Source organism: Macaca thibetana, chromosome 5 (genome assembly GCF_024542745.1).
Source record: "Macaca thibetana thibetana isolate TM-01 chromosome 5, ASM2454274v1, whole genome shotgun sequence".
NCBI lineage: Eukaryota > Metazoa > Chordata > Mammalia > Primates > Cercopithecidae > Macaca > Macaca thibetana.
The window spans coordinates 180,650,809-180,677,219 of record NC_065582.1 but is presented as its reverse complement, the minus strand read 5'-3'; the positions used below and the strand labels follow the sequence as shown (position 1 = coordinate 180,677,219).

At 57.6% G+C, this 26,411-nt stretch overlaps 2 protein-coding genes across 8 annotated transcripts in view; one reads left to right on the top strand and one right to left on the bottom strand.

Annotated features, from left to right (window-relative positions):
- GRPEL1 (GrpE like 1, mitochondrial) overlaps positions 1-26,411 on the top strand; it is a 972,139-nt gene that overhangs the window by 299,169 nt on the left and 646,559 nt on the right. Inside the window, exon 1 of one of the 5 annotated variants that reach the window (XM_050792207.1) lies at positions 2,755-2,758. The exons of the other annotated variants lie outside the window; for them this stretch is intronic. The gene's annotated coding sequence lies outside the window, so the exon portion shown is untranslated. Of the gene's footprint in view, positions 1-2,754; positions 2,759-26,411 lie in introns of those variants that run through there. 5 annotated transcript variants of the gene reach the window in all.
- Positions 1-26,411, bottom strand: part of SORCS2 (sortilin related VPS10 domain containing receptor 2) — a 554,540-nt gene that overhangs the window by 21,262 nt on the left and 506,867 nt on the right. For all 3 annotated transcript variants that reach the window (XM_050792078.1, XM_050792079.1, XM_050792080.1), the window contains 7 exons: positions 22,339-22,415; positions 16,314-16,405; positions 15,391-15,498; positions 7,333-7,453; positions 5,824-5,957; positions 4,885-5,013; positions 2,013-2,184 (listed from right to left, as the gene is read on the bottom strand). In XM_050792078.1, the coding sequence (XP_050648035.1) occupies positions 2,013-2,184; positions 4,885-5,013; positions 5,824-5,957; positions 7,333-7,453; positions 15,391-15,498; positions 16,314-16,405; positions 22,339-22,415 (833 nt within the window). The remainder of the gene's footprint in view (positions 1-2,012; positions 2,185-4,884; positions 5,014-5,823; positions 5,958-7,332; positions 7,454-15,390; positions 15,499-16,313; positions 16,406-22,338; positions 22,416-26,411) is intronic.

Sequence of the window (26,411 nt, the reverse complement as noted above, 5' to 3'; positions counted from 1 at the left end):
TATAAAACTCAGACTCCCCTAAATCCAGTGCTGTTTGAAAGAGTAGGTTGGCCTATGTGTGTGAGTGTATGTTTGAGTGTGTACAAATCTGTCTGCGAGTTTGAGAGTGAATACATGAGCGTGTAAGCGTATGTGTGTCTGTGTGTGAGTTTGTGTGTATGTGTGAGCGTGTGTACCAGTGAGTGCGTATGTCCACCCTGGATCCCACACTCCCACCCGTTTCCCTAGCGTAGCGGATGGCCTCTTCCTGACAGTAGGTGCACGGTGGGGTGGGGGTTGACTCTCCCCACCAGGAGCATCTTTTGATCACTCTCCTCGCTTCCACCAACTCCAGCTCCTGCCTGCAGAGCATCTCAGCAAGGGTCCGGGCCCCCTGGGCAGGTGGTAGACTGGCTCCCACAGACAGACTGCAGATGCGACTGCACTGTGGAGACGCCAGGCTCTAGGGGGCAGCAGAGGGCCATTTTCCCTGGATGTCGGCCCTGGATGGGCAGCCGCAGCGGAGTCCACTCTGAGGGTCCAGGCGGGACAGGCGGGGCAGCAGCTCTGTTCTCCTGCCTACCCAAGATACTGCTGGGAACAGAGGCACCCCAGGGCTGCCCCTGGCTCCGAGGAGTGTGGGTCCCAGGGCCCATCTCCATCAGCAGCCGCACTTGCACCAGGGAATGGCTCAGGTCTGGGGGCCCCCAGAATCGGTCTCTGTCCACATAGGGTCTCGGGGCCAGGAACCCCAATGCCAGCCCTGCCACTCATTCCCGTGTAGCCTTGGGAGAGTGACTGCGCTGTCCGAGCCTCAGTTTCCCTAGCTATAAAGCAGGTTGGCAAGAGGATGCCACTTGAGGTGGTGCCAGGAGTACAGGCAGTGGCTGGTGCACAGCGCCCGCCATGGAGGTGCTCGGCAAGCACCGCTCTGCGTTCTCCTGGGCCTCAGTTTCCCTGTTTGCATTAGACCAGGCTCCCTGCTTTCCAGCTCCAAAGACCTTTGTCACCAACATCCCACCCCACCTATTTTGAAGGACATTTAAACAGGACACACATCATTGTGAAGCTGCACTTGCTTCATCCCCCGTACTGTTCATCAAAGAACCAAGTGCCCAGGAAAGCTGCGTGCCAGGAGAGCGCCCAGGGTCCTAGGCACTCACCCTCCGGGTGCGACACGGAGGCATCGAACTCTCCTTTGCCCTTTTCTGTCATCTTGAATTTTCTGCAATGCTTGTAAATTTTTCTAGGTTTTGTTTTTGAATTTGCTACAATGAACATTAGTTTATTCAACCATCAGAAAAATAAGCATGTTACAAATTAATTTAAAAAGACTAGAAGGAAATACAAAAACCTAACAGTTGTTACCATGGAGGACTGGGGGGCTTTGGAGAGATATTTATACTCTTGATATTTTGTGTGTGTTTTCCAAATGTTCTACAATGAACATTCATTATTTTTAACGCCAGAAGAAAATATAACACTTGTTCTAAAGCAAAAAAAGCAAGCCTGGGAGGCTAGGAGGAAATTTCTATCTGTGTTTGTGTGAGTATTTATATCTGTAGCTGTCCACGCACACACAGGATTTATTTTTGGTTGTGTAATTATAAGTAATAGTGTTTTTAACTTTCTGTTTTTCATAAGATCCCAAATTAACTAAATCGATATAATTACAGGCTTAAAAAATGTATTGCCACCCACGGGAATGAATACATTTTATACCAAGGCCAGTAACCACACACGCTCCCCCGATGTGTGAAACGACGTCTCCTTCTGCTCTGTGGAGACCCTGATACCCCCTACACCCTACTCTATTCTCCTCCGTGTCTCTTTCACTGGTAAATGCTGGTCTGGACCCAGGAAGTAGATGTCCAACCCCCTGCTGCCTCCTGCAGTCTGGACGGGCTGGCTGATGGCGATGCCCTGAGCCACTTCTAGGCGGAGGAGACACCCTTCACCATGCCCTCTGCGTGCCCAGTTGGAGCCGCCCCTGCCCGACAGTCCTGGGAGCCCGCTGGGAGGTGCTCACTCACCTGCTCCTGCCGCACCACAAACAGCACATCCTCTCCAGGCCGCACGGCCACCGCCTCGCCTTGGATGCTGACCTGCAGGCCCCGGGGCGGTGTGAGGGGGCACTGCAGCTGCGCCGAACTCTGCTGCAGGTCCACCCCACCCTCACACACGTTGGAGACCACTTTCCGGTACCTGGATTGACAAGAGAGGGTCAGGGTCCACTTCAGACAGGTGGCGAAGGATGGGGCCCCATAATCTGGGGAGGGACATGCTTGCCACCCACAGGTGGCGTTTGGCTTCCCACCCGTAGGGCTCTACTTGCTGACTCCTAGCCACCTCCGGACTCCACCCAATTGCTGTTACAGCCCCGTTTCAGAGATGAGAACACTGAGGCTCGGAGGAGGGACTGATGGTGGCAGAATGTGCTTCGGAGGTGCTGGCATCTCCGTGGTCTGATCACATTACTCACAGTAATAGTAACGGCCCTGTTAGTGCTGCAGACGGGGTGTTTAAGCAGCCAGCTGGAATTTCATGGTTTTTCTGAGAAAGGTGGAGGACAGAGTGCCCGAGAGGGGCTGGGGTCCTGCCTCCACTCGCCACTGTTTCACAGTGTGGCCATAACCATGGGCACACACCCCCCTCCTCCTGGGCTCCGTCTCCCTGTTCCCTTGAGAGACCTGGATTGGGCGATTCGTGACTCATCGCTGCATTCATGAGACATCTATTTACTGAGCATCTGTTATGGGCCAGGTACTGGGAATGGGGGTGTTTGCATGCAGCCCCTAGATGCTGTGCAGAGCAGACCCTGTAGTGGAGAGGCAGAGGCGGACCTGAGCCGATCACGTCAGAGTGAAACCATAGCTGTGATGGCGCTGGCTGGGGCACCCCTGGGGACCTAGTCCCTGACAAAGGGGCTTTCAGCTGAGACTGGGAGGGTGAGCAGGAGAAGAAAGAGCATCCCAGGCCATTGAAACAGCATGTGCAAAGGCACTAGAGGGGGTGCTGAGCCTGGAGGGGGAGCAGGTGTGGCATGAGGCTGGAGAGGGGCCCTGGGCACCCCTAAAAGGGGTGGCCTTATCCAGCTTGCTACTTGTGAAGCTCCCTTAGGCTACACTATGAACCTGTGAAAGCGGCGTTGCTGACAAGGTGCTGGGGGTACCTGTCTCCCCAGGGTTGATCCCGCTCTTGCCCTCAGGGCCAAATTCTCCCAGATGGCTCTGCCGTTAAATAAGCATTCAGAAGTTGATCATGCACAAGCCCATTTGATTAGTGCTTTGAAAGAAAATACCCTTCTCTAAGGGCTACCCATCCATGGCACCTACAGTGTGCAGATGGTATGAGGTGAAATCCTTTGCCTTGATCAAGGTCCTGGCCCTGACACTTCAGACAAGAGTCCCTGTTGTCAAGCCCTGGTGGATGTGCAACCACTGCAGCTTCATGATACCTGGGTGCATGGGTAGACAGATGGATAGATAAGTAGATTGATGGATTGATGGATGGTGAGTGAATGAATAGATAGATGGCGGATGGATAGATGGATGGGTAGATGGATGAATGGATGATGGATGGATGGGTGGGTGAATAGGGGATGAATTGATGGGTAGATAGAGGGATAGGTGAATGGATGGATGGATGGATTGATGGATGGTGAATGAATAGATGGATGGTGGATGGATAGATGAATGGATGGATGGGTACATGGATGGATAGAGGGGTGCATGGGCAGTAGTTGAATGCCTGGGAGAATGGCAGGATGAATGGAAAGATGGATGGATGAATGAATGGATGGATGAATGAATGGATGGATGAATGAATGGATGAATGAACAGATGATGGCTAACTGGATGATGGGTGGATAAATGGGTAGATGGGGGATGAATGAGTGATGCATGGACGGGTGGGTGGACGGCAGCAGATATGCTGGTGAGGCCAAAGCCTGCAATTTCTGGTCCTACCTCCTGTTTCCTCATGTTCCCTGAGGGGAATTAATGGGGATTTTCTGACAAGCCCATGGGCTTTTCTCTTCCTCTCTGAAAATGTTCTCAAAGAGAAATGGGGAAATTGGGACTTCTGGATGGAGCATGTTTGGGACCTCCTAAAGATGAAGGCTCACAGCTCTTATGTACCTAACATTTTACATGAACTGAATCCTTCATAGCAATATGCCCAGCCTCTGGTGGAGGAAAACTATCGTAACTGCTTGCATTTGGTGATGCTGTCCCTTCATGCACAGCTTGTACTCAGCATACCACAGACTGAAGGAATACCTACTGTGTGTTGTGGCGCTTACAGTTCAGCAAGGAGGACAATTAGGTGAGTGATGACAATAACTGGGATTTGTGCTGTGACAGAGGCAAGCTCGGGGTCAGGGGTGGGTGGTCAGGGAAGGCCTCCTGGAGGAAGTGCCATTTAAGCTGAGACCTGCAGGCAGCAGGAGCACCTCCAGCACCCAAGCCTTGGTGAATGGGGAGGGCCTGGTTTACTGGGCACTGGTAAATGGGGAAGGGTCCTAGCACTGCAGAGGCTCAGAAAGGCCAGGGGAAGACGTGCTGCAGCAGGTGTGAGCCACGGGTGCCTTGGACCTTTTCTGTCTATTGTTCTCTGTCTGGAGCCAACTCAAGGCAGCTTTCTCCTGGCACTGGCCCACATGGGCTCAGATGGGAGAACCCTATGGGCTCCTTTGGCCTGGGAGCTAAGGTCATTCACTCATGATGTCTGGTGACTCACATGAGCCCCGCAGCCAGGTTCTGTGCTGTGAGCGTGGGGCATCCTCACCTTTGACCTCTCTTTCCCTGACTCCACTTGGGAGCTGCAGGCACCAGCATGGTTTCGGGACTGCACCGCAGCTCTGCCCCCGGATTTAGGCAGGGAGAGGCCCACACCCACACTCACCCAAGGCTGCTGGTGTAGGTCTGGCCCAGGGCACAGTCGTCAGGCGGGGACAATGGATTAAACCAGAAGTTGGCAGAGCACTTGTTGGTGTTGGACTCTGAGGAGGGGGAGCGCTCAAATCCGTAGTCGCTGGGAGGAGGGAAGAACAGTGGTAGGTGACAGGCACAGGTGGGAACGGGAGTCAGCCAGGGTTGGGGTGGAATCTGGGGGAGCTGGGAAGGGAACCTCATGCCAAGGGCCTGCTATGCACCCATCTGTGAGGACATGAAGGAGCACCCACAGCCCCATCCCAGAGGGCAACACAGGGTAACAAGGGAGGCAAAGGGATGCTGGGAACTCAGAGAAACCTGGAGGGCTGCCTGGAGGAGGTGAGCAAATCTCAAAGGATGGACAGAGACAGGTAGGGAAAGAGAGGGAGAGGCACTGCTGGCAGGGCCCAGCCTGAGCAGCACCAGTACAGGTGGAGGAGGCTGGAATGCCAGGGGGCAGGATGAGGAGGGGTGAGGTGGGTGGCAGGTGGGTGAGCTGTCAGCCAAATTGTCTTGTGGGCACTGGGCAGTCACAGGCAGCTTTTGAGAACAACAGGGACAGGTCGGGTGGCTTTCAGCAGAGTCCCTGGATGGAGAAGGGCCGGGGTGGGTGCAGCATGTCCCCAAAATGCCCCGACCTGTTCCTCACTTTCTCCTCCTGCCTGTGAGCAGCCACTGAGAGGGTTTAAAAATGCACCACGAATTCCTTAAAGCTCCTTCCTGGAGTGTGGGCTGGTGTTGGTGACTCGGTTCTAACAGATAGAATGAGGCAGACGTGCGGTGTGCGACTCTCACGCCAGGTTATAGAAGGCGCTGAGGCTTCCTCCCTCATGCTGGGGGAAGCGGCCGCCATGCTGTGAGGATGCTCAAACAGCACCTGAGGCTCCGCAGGGAGGAGCCCGTGGCTCACCACAGGAAGTCCGAGTCCCGGCACTCGCACACGCGGGACGTGAGCGCCGAGGTGAAGCTCCTCCCCTTGATGCACCAGGACGTGGACTTTCTCTTCCGGAAACTTCTCTGCTGGCCCATGATGCAGCGGTCGCCCTGCAGCAGGAACATCAGGGTGAGGAGCTGCCAGAGACGGGTCAACTGCTCTCCATGGGCTTGTGCCGCTGAACCTGCCAGAGCCTGAAGATGGCTGAGGGCTCAGGTTACAGATGGGGAAACTGAGGCCCCGAATGAGGCGTGGCATGTCTGCGGTCAAGTTGGGGAAGCCTCCCTCTCATCCCAACCCACGGGCATTCACTGAGCCCCTCCTGTGTGCAGCCCTGGCGGGGCCCGAAGGGTCGCAGAGCTGCTGGAAGTACAGCCCCTTTGAGGTTCCCCTTGTCCCCTCAGGTGCTGTGCGGGAGCTGGGCCGAGCCACGGCCTTGAGGGCTCACAGCACACAGTGGGTCCTCAGGGGACAATCAGGACGGGACAGGCCCACCCCATCTCCCTGCAACAGCTGCTGTGGCAGTAATAGGGGCGGGGCCGGTGAGGATGCCCGGTGGCCTGTATTCAGGTTCCTAAACCTCCTCCTAGGCCCATCTGAGCACTTCCTTGTGAAATCCAGCTTCAGCAATGCACCCTGCTAAGGCAGTTTGGCAAGCACCGCCCACCCTCGATATCCAATCACCCTCCCTATCCGACAGGCTTCCTCATCCCCTGCTGCCCCCCAGGTGATGTCAAATCCTCTGATGCCTGCTGTTTCCTCTTAGTCAGTTTCCACCCACTGACCTTGGCTCTGAACTCCCATTTGTCCACGCTGAATTCAAGGTGAGCCCAGTCTCTCCTTTGAGAGGGTCCCTGTACCCACCGTGATGGCCCTGAGTAAAGTCTTCCACCCCGCGCTTTAACAAGTGCCATTAAGTCATTTCTTCATCAGGGCCACCCACCCCACAGCAGTTCCAGGCCCCCGCACTCTGAAATCCCAGGCTTCCCCACCACACCGCCAGCAGCACAGCCTGATTGGAACCACAGAAGGAGCACTGATGGCCTTTATACTCAGCTTAGTGTCCATATTACACATTTGCTGTAGAAACAGTTGTGTGTCTTGATTACAGGGTGGCCTCGCCCCAGACCCCACTGCACACCCAGACCCCACTGTCGTGTATGGGACAGGCCTGTGTTACCTTCCTAAGATCTGAACATCCTGAACCCCAAGCACACTGAACTCCATGGGCTGGGGTAGAGCCTGTGGCCCCACACTCCCCGAGTGTGGCTGAGGACCCTCAGCCCAGGTAGCCCCATGACCGAGACGGGTCTAGAAAAGCCCACAGGAGGCCTGGATATCTAAAGGTGCTGGGGATTCCCTGAAGGCTTCTTGGAGGCAGGGAGGCGCCCTGCGGCCTTGCAGGGGAGGACTTTGGCAGGCAGAATGGGCCTGCACTTGCAGTGTGCACCCCACCTGCCCGATCCCAGCCTCATCCCGGCCCACCTGCAGGTTGGAGAGGTCCCAGGAGCTGTAGTCCTCCTCGCCACACTGCCTGGAGAATGAGGGCCGGAAGTCCACCTTGACCAGCTCCCAGTCGGAGCGGAAGCTGATGTGGCCAAAGACCCTGTGGTGGGAACAGGAGGGAAGGGAGAGAAAACCACCTTCATTAGGCCTCATCTACTGTGCAAATCATGTCCCCTCTGGACTCTGTTCCTACCTGTACCATGAGCACAGAGACCCCTCTCCTGCCCTTGCTGGGGATCAGAGCGAGGCTGCCCCGGGCACCGAGCCTGGCCCTGCACAGGTACTCTGTGGGCTTTGGCGCGAATATTCCCACAACTACCACATGTGATCTATGACTTGTCAGCTGCACTGCCTGAGTCGCTGCGGTTGACCCACCATGGCCCATGTTGACAGACAGGGAAGGAGGCCCAGGTCCACAGCAGGGTTGGGAGCCCTTCCACGGCCCCCACACTGGTCCTTGCATTATGTTTTGCGGAATGATCTGTGGTCAGGTGGCTGCATCTGCGGCTGTCTGGCTTCTCCCTGGTTTTCCCCCAGCCTGACCGTGTGAGGGTTCCGCGCTGCAGAAACCCAGCTTTCCATCACTGGGCCACAGGGCGTTTGCTCCCTAGTACAGGTGACGACTCAGAGAAATGACGAGTCAGCAGGCCTAGCTCAGAGCCTACAGAATGAGCAAGGTTGGCCCGTCACAGCCTAGGTGGGTGGGGGAAGTGGCGGAAGAGAGAATAGGGAGGCTGGCCACTTAGGGCACACCCATGTGTGCTGGAAGCTATGCATGCACAGCCTGGTAGGCCAGGTCCACCTGTGTTTTACAGAATAGAAAGCCGAGGCACAGGGAGGTTGAGTAACTTGCCCAAGGTCACATAGCTTGTTTGTGCTGTTCCTTCTCCCTCCTTGCAGTCAGCAGTCATTGCTGTGTTCCCATCACTCAGAATGGCACTCAGGTGCCCTGCTTTCTCCCTCTCTGGGAGGGCTGCTGCCTGAGTGCCTTCCACTCCATCCCTCAGTACCACACACTTAGGCTCCAAAGACCACCTAGAAGGTGGGCCCAGCCTGCTCTTCCCTGGGCCTTCTCCAGTCCAGCTTGTGGTGCTCTGGCCATGTTACCAGAGGCCAAGCATCTGGGTGGGGGAGGTGATGCACACTGCTCCAGTCTGGTCCCCGTCTGAGCACCCCCAACTGGGGCTGGATACTTGGGGGTGGCCCATCATGAGCTGAAAGGACAATCCCATTCTAGGGTGGTGTTGAGAAAGGTTTTGTAGGGTATTTCTGAGGACATGACAGCTGGGTCTGAGTGTCTGAGGCTGATATCTGAAGATTCGGCTCCACGGGGCACCTCTGAGCCAGGCGAGCCTGCGGCGGTCCATGCTTGAATTACATCTGTGACCTCGCGTTTGCCTCCACTCTCCGGAACAGTCCCAAGAGGCAGACACTATTGTCTTTGTTTGATGAAACCCTAAGCCTCTGCAGGCTGAGCATGGGGCCTCCCTCTGTCTGCCTGGACCTTCCCCCAGGGACCCTGCCTCCCTGTGCTCCCATAAGGCCCGCTCATTGAGGGAGCAGCCAGGCTGGTTCCATCCCGCATTCCTGCCACGTCGCTGCCAGGTCTTCATTCCAGCCGGGCCCCTGGTTCTGGGCTCACAATCCCATCTGCTTTCTTCTCTGCGCGTGGGGGTCAGGAGCCCCAGGCCGTTCTTTCTCAGAGGAGTGGGGAAATGGGGCTTGAGCTCTCGGCCTGAGACCCCTCCTAGCTGCTAGTGGCAACACCCACCAAGGACAGGGGAAGGTCCCCAGGTATGACTGTGACTCTGCCGCGTCCGCCCGCTTCTGCAGGCGCTGTTTCCAACAGAGGAATCCTGTGGGCCTGCATGGTGGCCCCGGCTGTGAGAGGTCTTGGCTCCAGGGCACCTGTGATTGGGATGAGGGTCTCACTTGCCATCTGTCTCCTGATGGATGCCACTTGGATGGCCTCAACACTGGAGAGCTCCAACTCAACACACTGGGATCTTCCTTCAGCATCACTGTCCAGACTATGCCTGGTGCATTGTTCTCTTCAACAGCGTCTGAGGATCTTCTCTCACTTAAGAAATGCCTTTTTAGGGGAAACTTCTGGATCCCTGAGAGCATCCTCACTCTCTCCTGTGACCTGTGGCATCATGAAAGGCACGGCGGCAGCAGCCACTGGTGTATACGGAGCACCCACTGCAGGCCAGGCCCAGGTGCGACCTTGTATTCCCCCAGTTCCTCCTCGCCAAAGCCCCCTTTCACAGACAAGGAAACTGAGGCTGAGGCAAGGGACTTGCCTAGGGCAGCACAGCTTCAGGCCACCTCCTGGAGGGGCCAGCGTTGGAACCCGGGCTGGCGGCTCCGGAGCTGTGAGGCTCTGCACAGAAACATGGCGGGCGCAGAAACATGACACTGGGGCTCCATTGGCCGCAGAGACCCCCGGGAGGCCTCAGTCTCCCCGCTGTTCTGAGCTGGGGCAGAGCAGAGAGGCTGGTTTGGTTGATTAATTAACCCCCTCCATGTCCCTGAAGCCCTGCCTTTTATGAAACCTAAACCCTCAGCCGATACTACGAGAAATAGCTGCCATCTAGTTAATTCTGGGTCTTAGGAAAGACGTGCCGAAGGGGCCTGGATATTACTTTGCAGGTAATGGGGAAAAAATGGGCCATGCTGTGAGGGTGGAGCCATGCAGCCGGGGAAGGCTCTGGGCGCCCCCACTCCACCTCTCGCCCAAGCCCAGGACCTGGGGACCCCTCCCTGCTCTGAGGCTGCACTGTGGGGAAAGGGAGGTAGATGAAAGTGACTGGTGCCAGGAAAGTGTCCCAAAAAGTGCCTCTGGCTAGGTTAGAGGTGTCCTTTGGGCAGATTTGGACAAAACAGTTATCCGGGAAGGACAGGGCGGCCGAAAGCTGAGCCTGTGGCTGTGGGACACTCCAGCAGGGCGGCTCCCGCACAGACCCCTGCAGTGGGACTTTGATTCTGACCTGCCGGCGTGCTGCCTCTCCTGCAGTTTCAATTATTTGTATGCCACTGGGATTGGGCAGCTGTCTGAAGATGCAGCACTGTGAACCAGGGGGGCTGGAGGAACTGTTCTGATGCTTTAAAAATAACTTAAAAGGTTATAGCACCTGGCTGTGAATTCTGACATTATCCTTCTGGGATAAAATGCCCCACCTGTGGCGGTGGGGGATGAAGGTTGGGTCATCTCTGGGGCCTAACCAATGCTTGTGACAGCTGGGGTGAAGGGCTTGACACCCTGCAGAGATAGGCTCATTCAAGGCTCCCGGATGGACAGCGCTCCTATCTCTCGGCCACGCAAGCTGAGGCCTGGAGAAGGCACTTAACCTTCGTGTAAGGAGTAAAGGCTGCCCTCACCCCTGCACTGCTGGCCCCCCTGCTGCTCTGTGGGTTCTGGCCACATGCACACAAAGGGTCCATACCACAAATGAGTGCAGGCAGCATGCATGGTGGCCGGACTCCCTTCCTCCCTCGCTCCTCCTCCCTGTAAAGGCCACAGGAGGTCCTGCAGCTGTAGGAAAAGGCAGGACCACCCTGTTCTGTCCCAGACCATGGCCTCCGGGGGCATGAAAGTGGGCAAAAGTCATGAAGGATTTTATGCGTCCAGGGCCCGACCAGAGCAGGAATTAACTGTGCAGGGAAAGCTGCAAACATCAGGGCCCTGAGAGAATAGGAAGGGTCATTATCCCCACCCAATTTTTACAGGACAGGCTCCCAGGGTCCCCACCCTCCCATCACTCCCTCAGGGATGAATTCTTTGAGACATGTTGGCACCTCCAAAAATGGGGGAATAAATCAATGTGTCTAGATTTCTTATGAGAATGGCCTGAGGTCATGTATGAAAACAGCCCGTAGCATGCAGTGGGGCGCTCGCTAAAGTTGCATTGCAGCCCCTGTCACAGGAGGCCATATTGGTAAAGACGGAGGGAGGACCTGGGGCAGAGGGTCCAGGAAGGGGAGGACGCCCCCTAGACTGTGGGAGGGGAAGGGGCTCACTGTTCTCCTTGCTGAAGGACAAGACCAGCCAGGAGCGCCATCGCATGCCATCGAAAACACACGAATGCACGATCAAAGGTCGGCCGGCCGGCGGGACCCACCTGCGGCGGGTACTGGATATTCCGGGAGACCCATGAAGGGGACCCTCGCCTTCTTGGGAATAATGCTCCCCCTCGCCCAGGACCCCAGGTGGGATGCAGAGCTGTCCAAGCATCCCCTCAATCCCACCACAGTGCACGGCCTGGGAAGGCCAGCCGGGATCTCTGTCTGCTGGGGAGCGGGCAGAAGCCAGGCCTCTATACTAGAATCAGAGTCTAAGCAGGTGATTTCTTGCTCATCACCCAGGAAGCGAGAAGGCCCCAAGCATCACTGGTGAACATCAGTTGAGGGCTCATTTGCGGCGACCTCATGGGGTTTAAGTCCCCACGTTACAGACAAGGAAGCCAAGGCCTCTGGAAGGGAAATATCATTTTCCGGGCACAGACGTTCTGCTTCCCTGAATCCTCCTGACACCTCCTCAAGTCGACTCATTTCCCTATTTCAGGGCTGTGGAAACCGAGGTGCAGCATGTGCGGTCCATTGTCCAGGGACAACGGCCTGGAGAGAAGCATCCTGATTTGGCACATAGTAGGTGCTCAATAAATGCATGTTGGATGAAGGCAGAGCAGAGGAGCATCCTCGAAGGGGGTCCCATCTCTGCTCTGCCCGGAGAGGACAGGCTGCTGCCCACAGAGCTGCCCAGCAGAGCCTGTCTGAGTTGGACTAGGCCACAGTTGTTTCCTCCTGCAGCAAGGGCCAAGGTACCTCTCCTCTCCGAGCCTCAGTTTAATTGTTAAGCAGCAGAGTTGGGTGAGGGTGGGTGGGTATGATGGGTGGTGGGCATGAAGAAAGCAGCAGGGGTCAGTGGTGGTGTCTTCCAAGGCTGTGCTCCCAGTCCCAGCCACAGCAGCCAGGGGAGCTCAGGGGCGGCGTCTGCCCAAACTCCCTGACAAACGAGGGGACATGCTGGCCCTGCAGAGTCAAACCTCAACCCTGCCCGGGCAGAGCCCAGCCTTATCCCTGTCCAGGAGGAGCTCAGCCTCATCCATGTCCAGGAGGAGCTCAGCCTCATCCCTGTTCGGGCAGAGCCCAGCCTCATCCGTGTCCAGGAGGAGCTCAGCCTCATCCCTGTCCAGGAGGAGCTCAGCCTCATCCCTGCCCAGGCAGAGCCCAGCCTTATCCCTGTCCAGGAGGAGCTCAGCCTCATCCGTGTCCAGGAGGAGCTCAGCCTCATCCCTGTTCGGGCAGAGCCCGGCCTCATCCGTGTCCAGGAGGAGCTCAGCCTCATCCGTGTCCAGGAGGAGCGCAGCCTCATCCCTGTCCAGGAGGAGCTCAGCCTCATCCCTGCCCAGGCAGAGCCCAGCCTTGTCCCTGTCCAGGAGGAGCTCAGCCTCATCCGTGTCCAGGAGGAGCTCAGCCCCATCCCTGTCCAGGAGGAGCTCAGCCTCATCCCTGCCCAGGCAGAGCCCAGCCTCATCCCTGTCCAGGAGGAGCCCAGCCTCATCCATGTCCAGGAGGAGCTCAGCCTCATCCCTGCCCAGGCAGAGCCTAGCCTCATCCCTGCCCAGGAGGAGCTCAGCCTCATCCGTGTCCAGGCGGAGCCCAGCCTCATCCCTGCCCAGGAGGAGCCCAGCCTCATCCCTGCCCAGGAGGAGCCCAGCCTCATCCCTGCCCAGGAGGAGCCCAGCCTCATCCGTGCCCAGGAGGAGCCCAGCCTCATCCCTGCCCAGGAGGAGCCCAGCCTCATCCCTGCCCAGGAGGAGCCCAGCCTCATCCGTGTCCAGGAGGAGCCCAGCCTCATCCCTGCCCAGGAGGAGCCCAGCCTCATCCCTGCCCAGGAGGAGCCCAGCCTCATCCCTGCCCAGGAGGAGCCCAGCCTCATCCCTGCCCAGGAGGAGCCCAGCCTCATCCCTGCCCAGGAGGAGCCCAGCCTCATCCCTGCCCAGGAGGAGCTCAGCCTCATCCCTGCCCAGGAGGAGCTCAGCCTCATCCGTGTCCAGGAGGAGCCCAGCCTCATCCCTGTCCAGGAGGAGCTCAGCCTCATCCGTGTCTGGGCAGAGCCCAGCCTCATCCCTGCCCAGGAGGAGCCCAGCCTCATCCCTGTCCAGGAGGAGCTCAGCCTCATCCCTGCCCAGGCAGAGCCCAGCCTCATCCCTGCCCGGGCGGAGGCCAGTCTCATCCCTGTCTGGGCTGAGTCCAGCCTGGGCGGGGTGGGCAGCATTTTCCCAGCTGGGCAATGTCTTTCCAAAACCAGGCCTGCTCCCCACAGCCTGGAGCTGTCCTCCTGTGGCCTCCTGGGAGCTGTGTGCCTGCCGGGGAGGGTGGGGCACACGGAGGGAGATAGAGGCTGGGGTCAGGCACTCTTGGGGGCCTATCCGTGTGGGCCCCTCTGGGGCATTCAGGGGCCAGTGGAAGAGCCAGTCAGGGTCGAGGGCGTGAAGGGCCATTGCCAGCTGGAAGGGAAAACTCAGGGTGTGAACTGGTGAATGAGCCAGGCCAGCACTTCCTGCTGAAGCCATCCAGAGTCAGTCCCAGACCATAGAGCCACACCTGCCACAGAGCACATGCCTACTCCAGCCAAGTGGGCAAGGGTGAGGGGCACAGTGCCCGGCTCTTCTGTGGGAAATGGGTAGGGCAGGGCCTGCCGGCTCTAGAAGGGACAGAGCAGAGGACAAGGTGCACAAAGTCCAGGTGTCCAATCTCCCTGTGCCTGGGCCTCGAGGTGGAGGAGCTGTGGCCTGTCGCGGCAGCTTCGTGGGGCTACTGTGGCAAATTAACATGAACTCTGCTGGCTTCAGTCATCACTCACGTGCTCTCCCACACTGAAGCATTGTGCACGTGCTCTCTTAGCGCGCTGGAGGCCAGAAGACTGAAATCCAGGGGTTGGCAGGGCTGAGCTCCCTCCACAGGCTCTAGAGGACGAGGCTTCCTGCCCCTTCCAGCTCCTGGGGGCCCCGGGTGTTCCTGGGCTTGCAGCTGCACAGCTCTACTCCATGCCTCCTCCCTCCCCAGCCTCCTCCCCACAGGCCTCCTCCCCACCCAGGCCTCCTCCCTCCCCGGCCTCCTCCCCCGGGCCTGTGTCTCTGTGTCCTCTTATAAGGACAGTCACTGGATCAGGGTCTGCCCTGCTCCCTGGCCTCATCTTGGCTTGATTACACTGACAATGACCCTATTTCCAAATAAGGTCCCATCCATGGTTCCGGGGAAACGTGAATTTGGGACACACTATCCAGATATCTTAGGCATCGCCATGAGAGGCGGGAAGAGGGCATGGGGGCCTCGCCGTGCGCGGCGCAGGGTCGCAGGAGCCGTTAGACACGCAGGCCTCGCCCAACCCGTGAATTAGCTGGGCTGTCACAGGGGCCCATGTTCGAAGGCGCCCAGAGGGGCCTTCACTTCACTGGTTTCTGGGGATGGCCTTCTTCCCCACTGTGGCTGCAGCGGTGCAGTCAAACCCTGCATGTCCCCGCTGTCCCCGCTCTCCTCCGCATCTCTGCTCCTGGGCCAGGGAGGCTCTGAACGACAGAGGCTCCTGAGGCCCCTTTGCCCCCATGATGCCTTGTTTGGCCCAAGCTGGGGCTGAGCAGAAGGAAGCCGGGCAGGGCCAGTGCTGCAGCCTCAGCCCCCCGAATGGGTGACAAGCGGGTCACAGCCAGCTCTGCCCTATGATGACCTGTCTGGGTGTCAGGCCCTAAGCCCTAAGACCTTCATGCCATATGGCTGAGAAAGGTGCCAGTAGATAGTAATACTCATGATATCATCATGGGTTCGAGAGGTGCCATGGCCGTGGTGGAGCCGGCCTGGAGCCTGGGTCCTGCCCTCACCAGCCAGGGGACCCAGGGCAGGTGGCAGATGTCCCTGATTCCCAGGTGGCTGGGGGGTGAAGGACACAGCAGGCCCAGGGAGGCCCAGCATGGCCTGCCTTGGGGAGGGCTCTGCCCCGCCGCCCAGCGACTGCTCTCCGGTCCCGGCACTCACGTCATGACCAGCGTCTCGTCCCCCGGCTCGCTTAGCAGTCCATCCACAAACACCGAGGTGCTGGTGAAGTTGTGCGTGCTCCAGGTGAGGCCCTCGTCCACGCTGAACCTGCCGGGAGAAGATCGTCAGCGTCTCCAGGGTGGGCTGGAGAGCTACGTGTGTCTGGGACTCTGCCCTGCGGGTCCTGCTGGAGGGCTGGGTGCTGCACCAGCCGCCTTGCCAGCACAGGTGGTATCACATCTGCTTATGTCACATCTGCTTATCCACATCGTGCTGCAAGTCCTGGGGGTATTTTCTGGGGACCACACAGACACTTTGCATCCCCTGAATGGCCCCGCCCATGGCCTGAGCCTGGCCTAGGGGTTGCCAGGCCCGTGGCAGGGCTGGTGTTGTAGTGCCACCATCTGGCAGTTGAGTAAGCTCTTTTTCAGACTACAGTGATACTGGCTTCCTGGCAGCTGCTCCGGCTGTGCCTTCTGGGTCCCGAGTTCCTGCCTGCCCTCCCTTCCCCATGAGGGCCTTCAGCTGCCAACCCTCTCACCTGGGCACATGCTGGCTTCCTTGCCTGGGTTACCTGGTGCCAATCCCTGCACTTTACTAATTCCTCACCTCCTCGGGGAAGACCCTCCGTGCTCCCCAGGCTGGGATGGGGCCTCCCTCTGTGCCTGTCTCCCGAGGGCAGGACAAAGTCCATCTCGATGACCATTCCGGAAGGGTTTTTGAGGTGTGCCCCAGCCCTGGTCTTTAGGATTTAGTGCTGTTGCCCTGTGATCTGTGTCCCCGAGGGGAGGACATTCTGGGAAAGAGTCTGAGAGGGTTCCCAGGTAAGAAAGAGCCCCAGTCCGCCCCACAGCCTGCCCGCCCCACAGCCTGCCTGCCCCACAGCCTGCCCACCCAGCCCTGGGGCTAGCAGATGCCATTACTTGAGGATCTTCAAGGGGATGGAGGTGTCTTTGATGGCCACGATCACGCCGCCGTGGTCCAGGTACAGGATGTGATGCTCTTCCTCGAACACCTGCAGGGGAGAGTGGTGTGGCTGAGGGCAGGGCCCTGAGAAGGTTGGAGGTTGTTCCAGGCTGAGCAGCTCCTGGGAGGCGGGTCGTCAATGTGCAGCTGGGAGACCCTGGCAGAGGCCAGGGCCGGTCTGCGGGTTCCCTGCACGTCCCGGGCCATCCCCAAGCTTTCTCAGCCCACGCGGACTCAGCGCACCCTGGATGATTGAATGGCAGACAGCAACTTCTACCCTATCGACCTGAACAAGGAAACTGCAAATGAGCACGGCATGCAGCCCTCTCTATGTGAAAACCCAGGCACAAAGAGTGCAAGCAACACGAAGATGAGAAAGAAACAGAAAAACATTTACGATACACAGCCTCAGTCAAAGCAAACCCCAATTTGATATGAAGACTCAGCTCAAGTGCCATTTCCTCCAGGAAGCCCTCCCTGATGCCAGGCTGAGTGGGGAGTGGCCTCTGGGCTCCAAACCCCTGACCTAACACTTACTGTGCTAATCTGTCATTGTCTCTTCCAGCCAAAGCTCCTCAAAGACAGGGCCGCTGTGAGCCTTCTGTACCCCACAGAGCTCAGCTCAGACCTTGGTGCCCAGGGAGTGTGTGTGGAATGAATAAGTGAACAAGTGAATGAATGACCGACCACCAGATCTCCAAGGGACAAAAGGCTGAGTGGCCTGGACAGGCCTCACCAGGGAGGGGATACCGGAGGTGGCCTTGCTTGTTGGCAGACAGCCTCAGGGTGGGGTCCCATTGTATACATGAGGACGCTGAGGCTCTGAGGGGTGGAGGGTACGCCAAGCCCTCACAGCTGGAAGGTGGCAGAGTGGGGGATGGCTCCAAAGTCCCACCAGGACACATGGGGCCTGCCACGAATCTCCAGTGAACATGCATGTGTGGGCGGCCAGCACATGTCTCAACATGCCCAGCAAGGGCACTGCCATCTCCGCCACATTGCTCTTGCCCCATACCGCCCCTCCTCGAAGGAGGCCTCCTTCGCCTCCCACCCTCACCCATCTGTCTCCCAGGTCTGTGGCCCACAGCACGACACAGGGAAGCCCAGGAGGGGACAGAGGACAGCCATCCCAGGCAGCCCCCACTAGGGCCAGCACGCTCATCCGTCTCAGTGTGCTCAGGGTCTCGGCGAGCCCTTGGGGACTATGGACATGTCCACCTGAGCCAGGCTCCTGGGCCCCCCAGGAAGGTGCAGCTGTGCAGAGCTTCCAGGGACACGCATGCAGCAACTTTGTGCCATGTGGGGCGGGATAAGTAAGGAGGCTTGGCTGACCCCTTCCTAGCAGGTGCGGAGCCTAACAGGACCGCACGTGCACTGTCCCCAGGGGGGCTGAGCTGGGGACACCCCAGGCTCCAGGGGGACATTCAAGGGCAGCTGGGGAGCAATCATGGGGACGCTGGAAAGAGAAGCATCTGCCTCCATCTTTGCTCTGCCCCTCCATGTGGAGTCTCCCTTGGAGTTTGAATGCTGGGTTTTCCAGGAGCCAGCAGAAGGCCCTGGGGAGGACACGGACTGAGGCCCCACATCACAGGAACATGAACCCCAGTAGACCTGGGTGGGGGCCGGCAGACCACACCCTTGGCCCTGGTGTCCACCAGGTGTCCTGACCCCCATGCTCCTCAATCCCACCAGAACTTTCCAATGCTTCCGTGACCCTTAGAGTCAAGCCCAAATCCTACCATGGCCTCAGGGCCCCGAAGGAGGGGCCCCTGCCCACATTGCTTCCTTTCCCTGAACACACCCAGGCCCTCGGCACATGCCGTTACTCTCCCTGCAAAGCCCTTCCCCAGGCGTTTCCTCCTGGTTATCACAATCTGCTGGCATTTCCCACCATCCTAGGAATTCTCCAGGAAGCACTTTTGCCTTGGATAAAGAAGAGAGGCTCCTTATGAAAAACGATGGAGGGCGAGCAGCTGTGTCCCAAAACCTGCCCTTGCTCTTCCCGTCTCCCTCCCTCCCTCTTCTCTCCCCTCCCTTCCTCCCTTCCTCCTCTCTCTTTTTTTCTCTCTCTCCCTTCCCCCTTCTCTCCCTCTTCCCCTCTCCCTCCCCTCCTCCTTTCTCCTTCCTGTTTAGAGTGGGGGTCTGTCAGGTGAGGCCAAATGACACAGAAGGGTGGAGCCTCCAGGACCTCCCTGGTGGGGGTGCTGCTGCCTGTCAGGGACTTGCAGGATCCAGGCAGCCACCTTGCGCCCGTGAGGCGTCCTGCACACAGGATCTCACTGAAGAGCAGCCAGGCTCACAGGTTATTTCCCCACTTTCCAGAGACACTGAGGCTCAGAGACACAGTGACTTGCCTGAGGCCACACAGCTGGTGACTGCCAGACACCACCCCCTGCCTCTTCCATGGGGACTCCCTCTGTGGGCATCTTGCTTCCACACAGGTGGGTACACACTCTCGTGGGTGGTGGGGTCGCAGGCTGGAGTGGGGACTCAGAGTTAACTTGGGGGCTCCCCAGATGTCCCCCGACACTCTGTGCTCCCCCTGGGGTTCACAGCCCTGTCTGCCCGAGGGCGGAGCGGGGCAGGGGAGTTGCCATGCCCGGCTCCTCTGTCCTGACGCTAGCTCAGGAAAGTGCTTGGAGAAGCACATTGCCTATGGCTACATTCATAGAAATTGTTTCCTGGACAAGAGTTGATAGCCTGTAGGCTTTAGGGTGTCACAGGCACAGATTTTAGGGGACTAGGAAGAAGAACTTTCCACAATTCTCCTCCCCATTGATCTACCCATCCGACAGATCCATTGGTCTGGGTCCTCTCTGTTGGGGGTGCCAGCATAGATGCAGGCCTGGCCTCTAGGGATTCATAGCCTAGGGAGAGACCCCCAAGGAAGCAGACCGTCCCCACACAGTGACAAGTGACTTGCCCACGGGGTACCAGCAACTAAAGAGGGGGCCCTGTCAACTTCACCCTTCAGGCCCTGCCACAGGACGAGGGGCTCAGCCAATGTTTTGTGAACAAATGACATCTTGTTTTAAGGAGAGTCCAGAGTTGAATCAGTGGGTAGCCCAGGGAGGGGTTCACAGGGCAAGGGGAGCTTGGGGAAACCTTCGGAGGCACAAGGGCATCACAGGCAGGAAACAGAGGGGCAAAGGCCTGGAGGTCAGGAGGGCAGCTGTGTCCAGGGAGCAGGAAGCATGTGGCTGGGACGGGAGCCCTGGGGGCACACAGACAGGCCCCAGGACAGATGGGCAGCTTGGAGGCCGGTGTGACACCCAAGGCTTGATCGGGGAGTGACAAGAGCACATTCCCTTCCAGAAGATTCCTTGGTTGCTGGGGGAGACAGACCAGAGGGGCAGGGGCTAGTTTGAGGCTCCCACAATGATTTAGGAGGAAAATGAATTCCCAAGCAACGGGCTCCCCTCCAGGAAGGATGAAAATCCGAGGAGAAGAGAGGCTCCCTCACCAGGACAACAATGGAGCCCTTGCATGGCCAGGCAGGTGGCGGAGACCACGCTGGGTCCTGTGAGGCTGGAGGAGAGGGGCCTCGTGGATAAGCGCACCCGCCATGCCTGAGCATGATTCCCCACCCTTCGAAGGTGTGGCTGCAGCCCCCTTCCCTGGCTCCACCAGGAGCCTAATCGGCTGCTTTGGGGGTCCCCTGAGGGAGATGGGGTTGCTGAATAGCAGGGCGTGGTGCAGTGAGAGGACAGTGGGCTTCCCAGAGCCTGACAGTCCTCGAGTGCAGTTTCCCTTTGGTACCGAGCTGGCCCCCTGAGCTGGTGCGCGCCAGGGCTCTGCACTGGGACACCCGGATGCCTGCCCAGCCACCCTCCTCTCCAAGCGTGGGCAGGTGGGTGTTGCTGCATCCACCCACAGGGAGGTGAACAGGGTGCCTCCCGGCCATCCTGGGAATGACATCTGCTCTCATTAGCTTGGGGCTCTGGAAAAAGGTGGCTCCAGGGTTTTCCAAACTCCACCAGCAGGCTGCAGGGTCTTCAGACGTCCATTGCTGTGGTTTCCTGCGCCCTGACCAAGCAGCAGGGCCGGGTGGGGAGAGCAGAGTCCCTGTCTCCACTTCACCCTTTCCCTGCCTCCCCCACACGCTGGGTTTCAGCCAAGGGCTCTGTAACGTTTTCTGGCTTTAAACAAAACATCCTAGGAAACTCATGTTTTTGAAAGGTGACGTCGATTAAACCAGATGCACTCTGGCATTCCACATTCGTATTCTGAGTTCTCTCTCAGATGCATCTCACTGCATCCCTGACAACCTGGGCACGAGAGGAAGCCATGGAGACCGCCCTGGACTCACCACCCTGCTCTCTCTGCCTCTGTCCCACTCTGCCCCTGCCTGGCCATTCTTCCTCCCCAGCCCACCCTAATAAACTAAAAAAAAAAAAAAAAAAATACCCACAGGAGCATCCCTCCCTCCCCTGCCACATGCACGCACAGGCCTGCCCCCTTGGGCTCCTGTCCCCCACCGCCAGCCAGGCGAATCCCTCTCCTTCCCTGCACCCCGCCGTCCTTCGGGAGGCACCAAGCACAGACCTGGCCAGGCCTCAGCTCAGCACTTTCCTAGATGCTCTCCCATTTAATTCTGATATTCCCAAGTTTGAAATCTAAGCAAATTGCTCAGCAAAAGCGACGGCTACAACTATCTTACAATCCGTTTCTATGAAATTAGAAAACCTTCTATTTCACCCTGTGTATTGAATCTCATACGGGGGAACCTTCTCTAAAAAATAGACAGACGTGACCTTTAAGAAGCTTCAGACATGTTTCGCTAGTTTTAGTGAAATAGAAATATTAAAATACAATAAATCGCCTTTGCCCTTTTGAAAATTCCATGTTTCTTGCATATTTTAAAAAAACATCAAGGCCTTCAACCCGGGCTGCAGGTGAAGTCTGCACTTTGGGATTACCACGCGTGCCCAGAGCACTGCTGTGTGGGAGGGGGGCCGTGGCTGGGGTACTCGGGCATGTAAAACACTGACCTCAAACAGAACGTCTTATCTGGAAGGAGAGAGTCACATGTAAGTTTGATTGATTTCCCCAGTATGTAAAGCAGACACTGCCACTCCATGAGGTTGGCAGGCCAACTTCAGCCAGAAAGACCATGTTCTGCCTCCCAGAAAGAAACAACCAGTGTACAATGAGGCGGGGCCCCCTCCTGGGGTGGGGAGCTCAGGCTTGGATCCTAGAGCTGCCTGGACCACACAGGACACGTGGCACCGGCTGGCATCCCTCCCTCAGCCTCGCTGTCTCTACACTCTGAGGGCCACCAGCACCATCGCCTCTAGTCTGCGAATCTGAGGTCCGCGTAGAGCTGCACAGAGCACAGAAGGACCCCGCCCAGGCCGTCCTGTGCTGGTGGGAGTGGCTGCGTCCTATGTAGTGTGCACTTCCTCTCCACTCCTCACTTCCTTTCTCTTCTCGGGACCTGGGATAGCCCCCAGACACCCCAACCCAGACTCATGTTGACCCCTACAACCTGTTCCTCCCTCCGTATTCTCTTCCACTGCTGTGTCCACAGCCCCTGCCAGGAACCTGGAGTCCCCCGTACTCCCCTCCTGGCCTCTCTCTGGGCTCCCGAAAGAGCCCAAGTCAAGCCTCAGAAGCGCCATGTGGCTTCCTGGCCAGGACTTCCTCCCTGTTCTTTTCCCTGGCATTTATCCCCATTTCTCAGATGTTCGCAGTGACATGTCCAACTGTGTGGAGATGTTTCTCGCATCTGTCACTCCCCATCAGTGACCACGGGAAGAGCAGCTGGGTGGTCCGAGCCATCTGCCTGGACTTGCTTTTCAAATGCAGCAGATGCACATCTGCTAAAGTGAGCCCCGGCTCCAGCCACTTGGGCTGCAAGATGGGAGACATGGCTCAGAGCTTCTCCCACGGAGCCTCTGGAATGGATGGGATGACAGAAGTGTCTACGGAGGGTCCCGGCTGGACGGGGTGGGGGTGCCGGGCACCTCCCGGCCAGCTTACCTGCCGCCAGGTGTGACCGCAGTCTGACGTGATGTACATTTCTTCTTTATATTCCACCAGCTGCGAGCCCAGGTTACCTGGTCCAAAAGAAAAGGGGCAGCACCACCCTTAGGATTGTCCAGCTTTTCCCTCTTTAACAAGTCTGAGCCTGGAAAAATCCTCAAGCAACAGTGGCCTGTGCCCTGGGTCTCCATCTCCCACACAGACCTGCTGTGGCTGCTGGGCTGGGGCTCTGGGTCTGGTTCTCCGCAGTGAAGGGTCAGCCCTGCCCAAAGTCAGCCACATGAGGGGACTCCAGCAGGGGCCCAGGGCAGGCAGAGCTCGGGCACCTCAGAGAATCCACTGGTGTGGTCCACAAATAAGAAGCATGGAGTGTGGTTAGGGACGGGTTGGAGAGGACGTGGGCCAGGTGGGCCAGTGTGGGCTCACGGGCAGCCCCTGTGGGGTTTGAAAGCAGGGCAGGACATAGCCGAGTTTGTGTTTAGAGACAGCTCCTAGGGACTGGGTGCAGGGGAGCCAGAGGCAGGAGAGAAGGCAGGTGGGCACACAGCAGGGTCTCACTAGCTGCTGGGTGGATATTTGGGAGGAAGGTGAGGTGGGCACCAAACCAACTGGGGGCACAGAATGTGGTTTGGGTTTACTGGAGCCACAGCACTGGGCTGATTGGGTCCATCTCCAGCCTTGATGTCCACTCAGAGGGGCTCAGACTTAATGCTGTGGGCAGTGTCAGAATGGGAAGAACTCATGCCCAGCATCCAAGCCAATCTCATGTTACAGATGAGGAAGGTGAACCCACATGAGGCTCCTATAGAAAGAACAATGGCCATGCATAACAGCACGAGCACCAGGAAAATCATAGCAGCCTCTGGTGCTGCGTCCGGCCCACCCTAAACAGCATCCTGAAATGGTTCGAACAAATGGATTTCTGATGAGACAGATTTGGGGCTCCCACTGTACCCCATGGCTGTGGCAGAGAGAGGGGTCCAAATCTCCAGGATGATGGGGACCCTGATGATGGCATTGAAGCTGTTCTGGGGTCCCTCACATCTAGACACGTCCTGACATTGATGGGCCCTTGACTGGCCAAGTCGCCAAAAAAGGGACTGCACTGGGGAGGGCTGGGCCTGCAAATGGCTCTGAGACTCAGTTCCCTGAGCCAAGCCAGCAGCACAGAGAAGTGACTTGTATATCACTTGCCCTTTGAAGCTTTATTTAGGTGGCACTTTCAGAAGTACTTTATCCAGCGTCAAGTTTAGAAGTCACTGGAAAATTCCAAAGGGGATGGATTGTCCTCAAATAGATGAATTAAAAGTGAGTTCTAAGAGTGGCAGGGTGTTTGTGTGCCTGTCTTTCTGTTGAAATTCATTTACCTACCTACTCGTAAATCCACCCATCTACCGACTCATCCACCCACCTATTCATCCATCCATCCACCCATCTGCCCACCCGCCCACCCGCCCACAAACCCGCCCATCCGCTCACCCATTCACTCACCCATCCATCCATCCACCCACCCACCCACCAATCCATCCACCCATCCATCCAACCATTCATCTATCCATCCATCCATCCATCCATCCATCCATCCATCCATCCATCCATCCATCCACCCATGCATCTATCCACCCACCCACCCACCCACCCATCCACTCACCCATCCACTCACCCATCCATCTATCCACCCACCCACCCAACCACTCACCCATCTACCCACCCACCCATCCACCCATCCATCCATCCACCCACCCACTCACTCACCCATCCATCCATCCACCAACCCATCCATCTAACCATCCACCCATCCACTCATCCATCCATCTATTCATCCTCCCATCCATCTTTTATTAATCTATTATCCATCCAGTTGATCATCCCTCCATCCACCTATTCTCTCAGCTCCACCACTCACTCTCTCCTGCATGTATTCAATGGCGTTTGCTAAGTGTCTACTCTCTGCTCAGTCCTGTGCTGAGCTCTGGGGAGCCTGAGCTGAATGAGCTGTGGCCCTGCTCCCCGAGGGCTCTGAGTCTAGCAGACGAGGGCAGCTGTGCAGGTGCACACAGAGCCAGGACAGTGGACCCGTGAGGAGAGCCTCAAGGAGACTCAGGCAGGAAAGAGCCTCCGAGTGGAGCCTGGAGACCTGAACATGGTTGGCCCAGGGAAAGGGGACCGGGTGTCCAAGGAAGAGGGAGCAGCCTGGGAAGAAACACGGACCTGGGCAGGTGCAAGACAGATAGGATGGATGAGGCAGAGGGGTAGGTGTGGAATCTGGGTACCGCTGGACCTGTCCCTTCTGTGCAGTGTGGTGCCTGGCAAACAAAAAGTGCTGAGCGATGGCTGCTGAATGAATGAAGTGAGTGAGGTGAGTGAATGAACAGAACAAGCAGCAGGGAGGAGAGAAAGAAGGGGTGCCTTTTATCTTTCTGCTATCCCAGACACCAGCAGCCGCTCCAGGACACACATCACAGGCAGAGCCGGGCAGGGAGTGTTGCTGCGTCAGCACACCGCACGGGCCAATTTGCAGTTTGTAATTTCAACCGTGCACACGTCTGTCTTTTAAGAAATGCTGTCTGTTTTCCTTGCTCTGTCTACCAAAGCTGTCAGGCTGCCAGTCACCTAACAGTCTCGGGGGAAAGAAGGAGGGATTCACGGAACACATTGCAGGCTGTCAGAGTGGAAGGGCCTGTGGAAAGCTGAGGCTGACACCCTGATTTTGCGGATGGGAAACTGAGGTCCAGGGTGGCGGGAGGTGATGAGGGGAGAAGCTTCCCTGCTGCCTCCCTGCCTGGGTGTTCTGGTGTCTCCTTGGGCCTCCTCTCCCCAGGCCCAGGACCCCTGCCCTTCCTCGGTGCCAGCAGAGTCTGGTAGGAGTTAGTGCTCACTGAATGTAGGCATGCTTTCTCTCCATCCTTCCTCTGCCCCTGCAGCCAGAAAACAGCAAGGCCACACACCAAAATCTACCCCACCCACACTTCATCAAGGAGGACTGCGGGGCAGTGCAAGAGACAGGGAGCACCGACGATCACCGAGACACAGCTGGGGCCCAAGTGAGTGGGCTGCCCCGTGGTCCTCCAGTTTCTGCTGATGCTCCCACCTTCAGAAGGGTCTGTTGAGCGTTCACAGGGCTGGTGGGGCTCAGATCAGCTCCCAACCCCACCCAGGCCCCTCAGCCAGGCCAAGGGCTTCTCACCCTCACATCTAGATACGTCCTGACATTGATGGGCCCTTGACTGGCCAAGTCGCCAAAAAAGGGACTGCACTGGGGAGGGCTGGGCCTGCAAATGGCTCTGAGACTCAGTTCCCTGAGCCAAGCCAGCAGCACAGAGCAGGCTGTGGGGCTCCCAGCTCCCAAACAGCCCCCTCAAGGTTTTCTTGGCTAAATGCTACCATCACCTCTGCCAGGGCTAGGGACAGAGAAGTGTTCACCAGCCTCTGCTCTGTGTCGGGTCCTGAGGACGTCTGGATGATCAGCTGGGACATAGACCAGTGACCAGGATGGGGCAAAGGGCAGTACAGGGAGCGGACTCCGTAACTACCTGGGGCACCCATGGTATCTGAGGAGCAGGTGGGGGTTGGCACCCACTCTGCACTCTTTGGCTTTCTGGGGGAGGCACATGAGCTGGAGCAGGAACCCAGGGACCTGCCCTGGGCAGGGAGAGCAGCCTCGGTGATGGGGGTGGTAGGAAGCAGCTGGCCACAGACCGTGCAGGGTCCGGGAACACTGGCTCGCTGGGAGACCCGAAGGTGTGGAGCAGGAAGCATTGATCTCATAGGGTATAACTCAGCGTGAGGATTCCTATCCTAGTCTATTGAAAGGAAGAAAGGATGAAGATGAGGAAGAAATGATGAAGATGAGGAAGAAAGGGTGAAGATGAGGAAGAACGGATGAAGATGACGTATCCTTCAGATGCCACTCAGTCCACCACAGGAGCACTCGGAAGGGAGCCAGCCCTTCAGTCCTGCGACATGCCCAGTCGGGAAGAACCCGCCACCAGCACCCTCAGCCACAGCTGGGTTGATTTCTGGGCTCAACATGGCTGATTCTCTACCGGGGGTGTTAGAAGTCAAGTTTC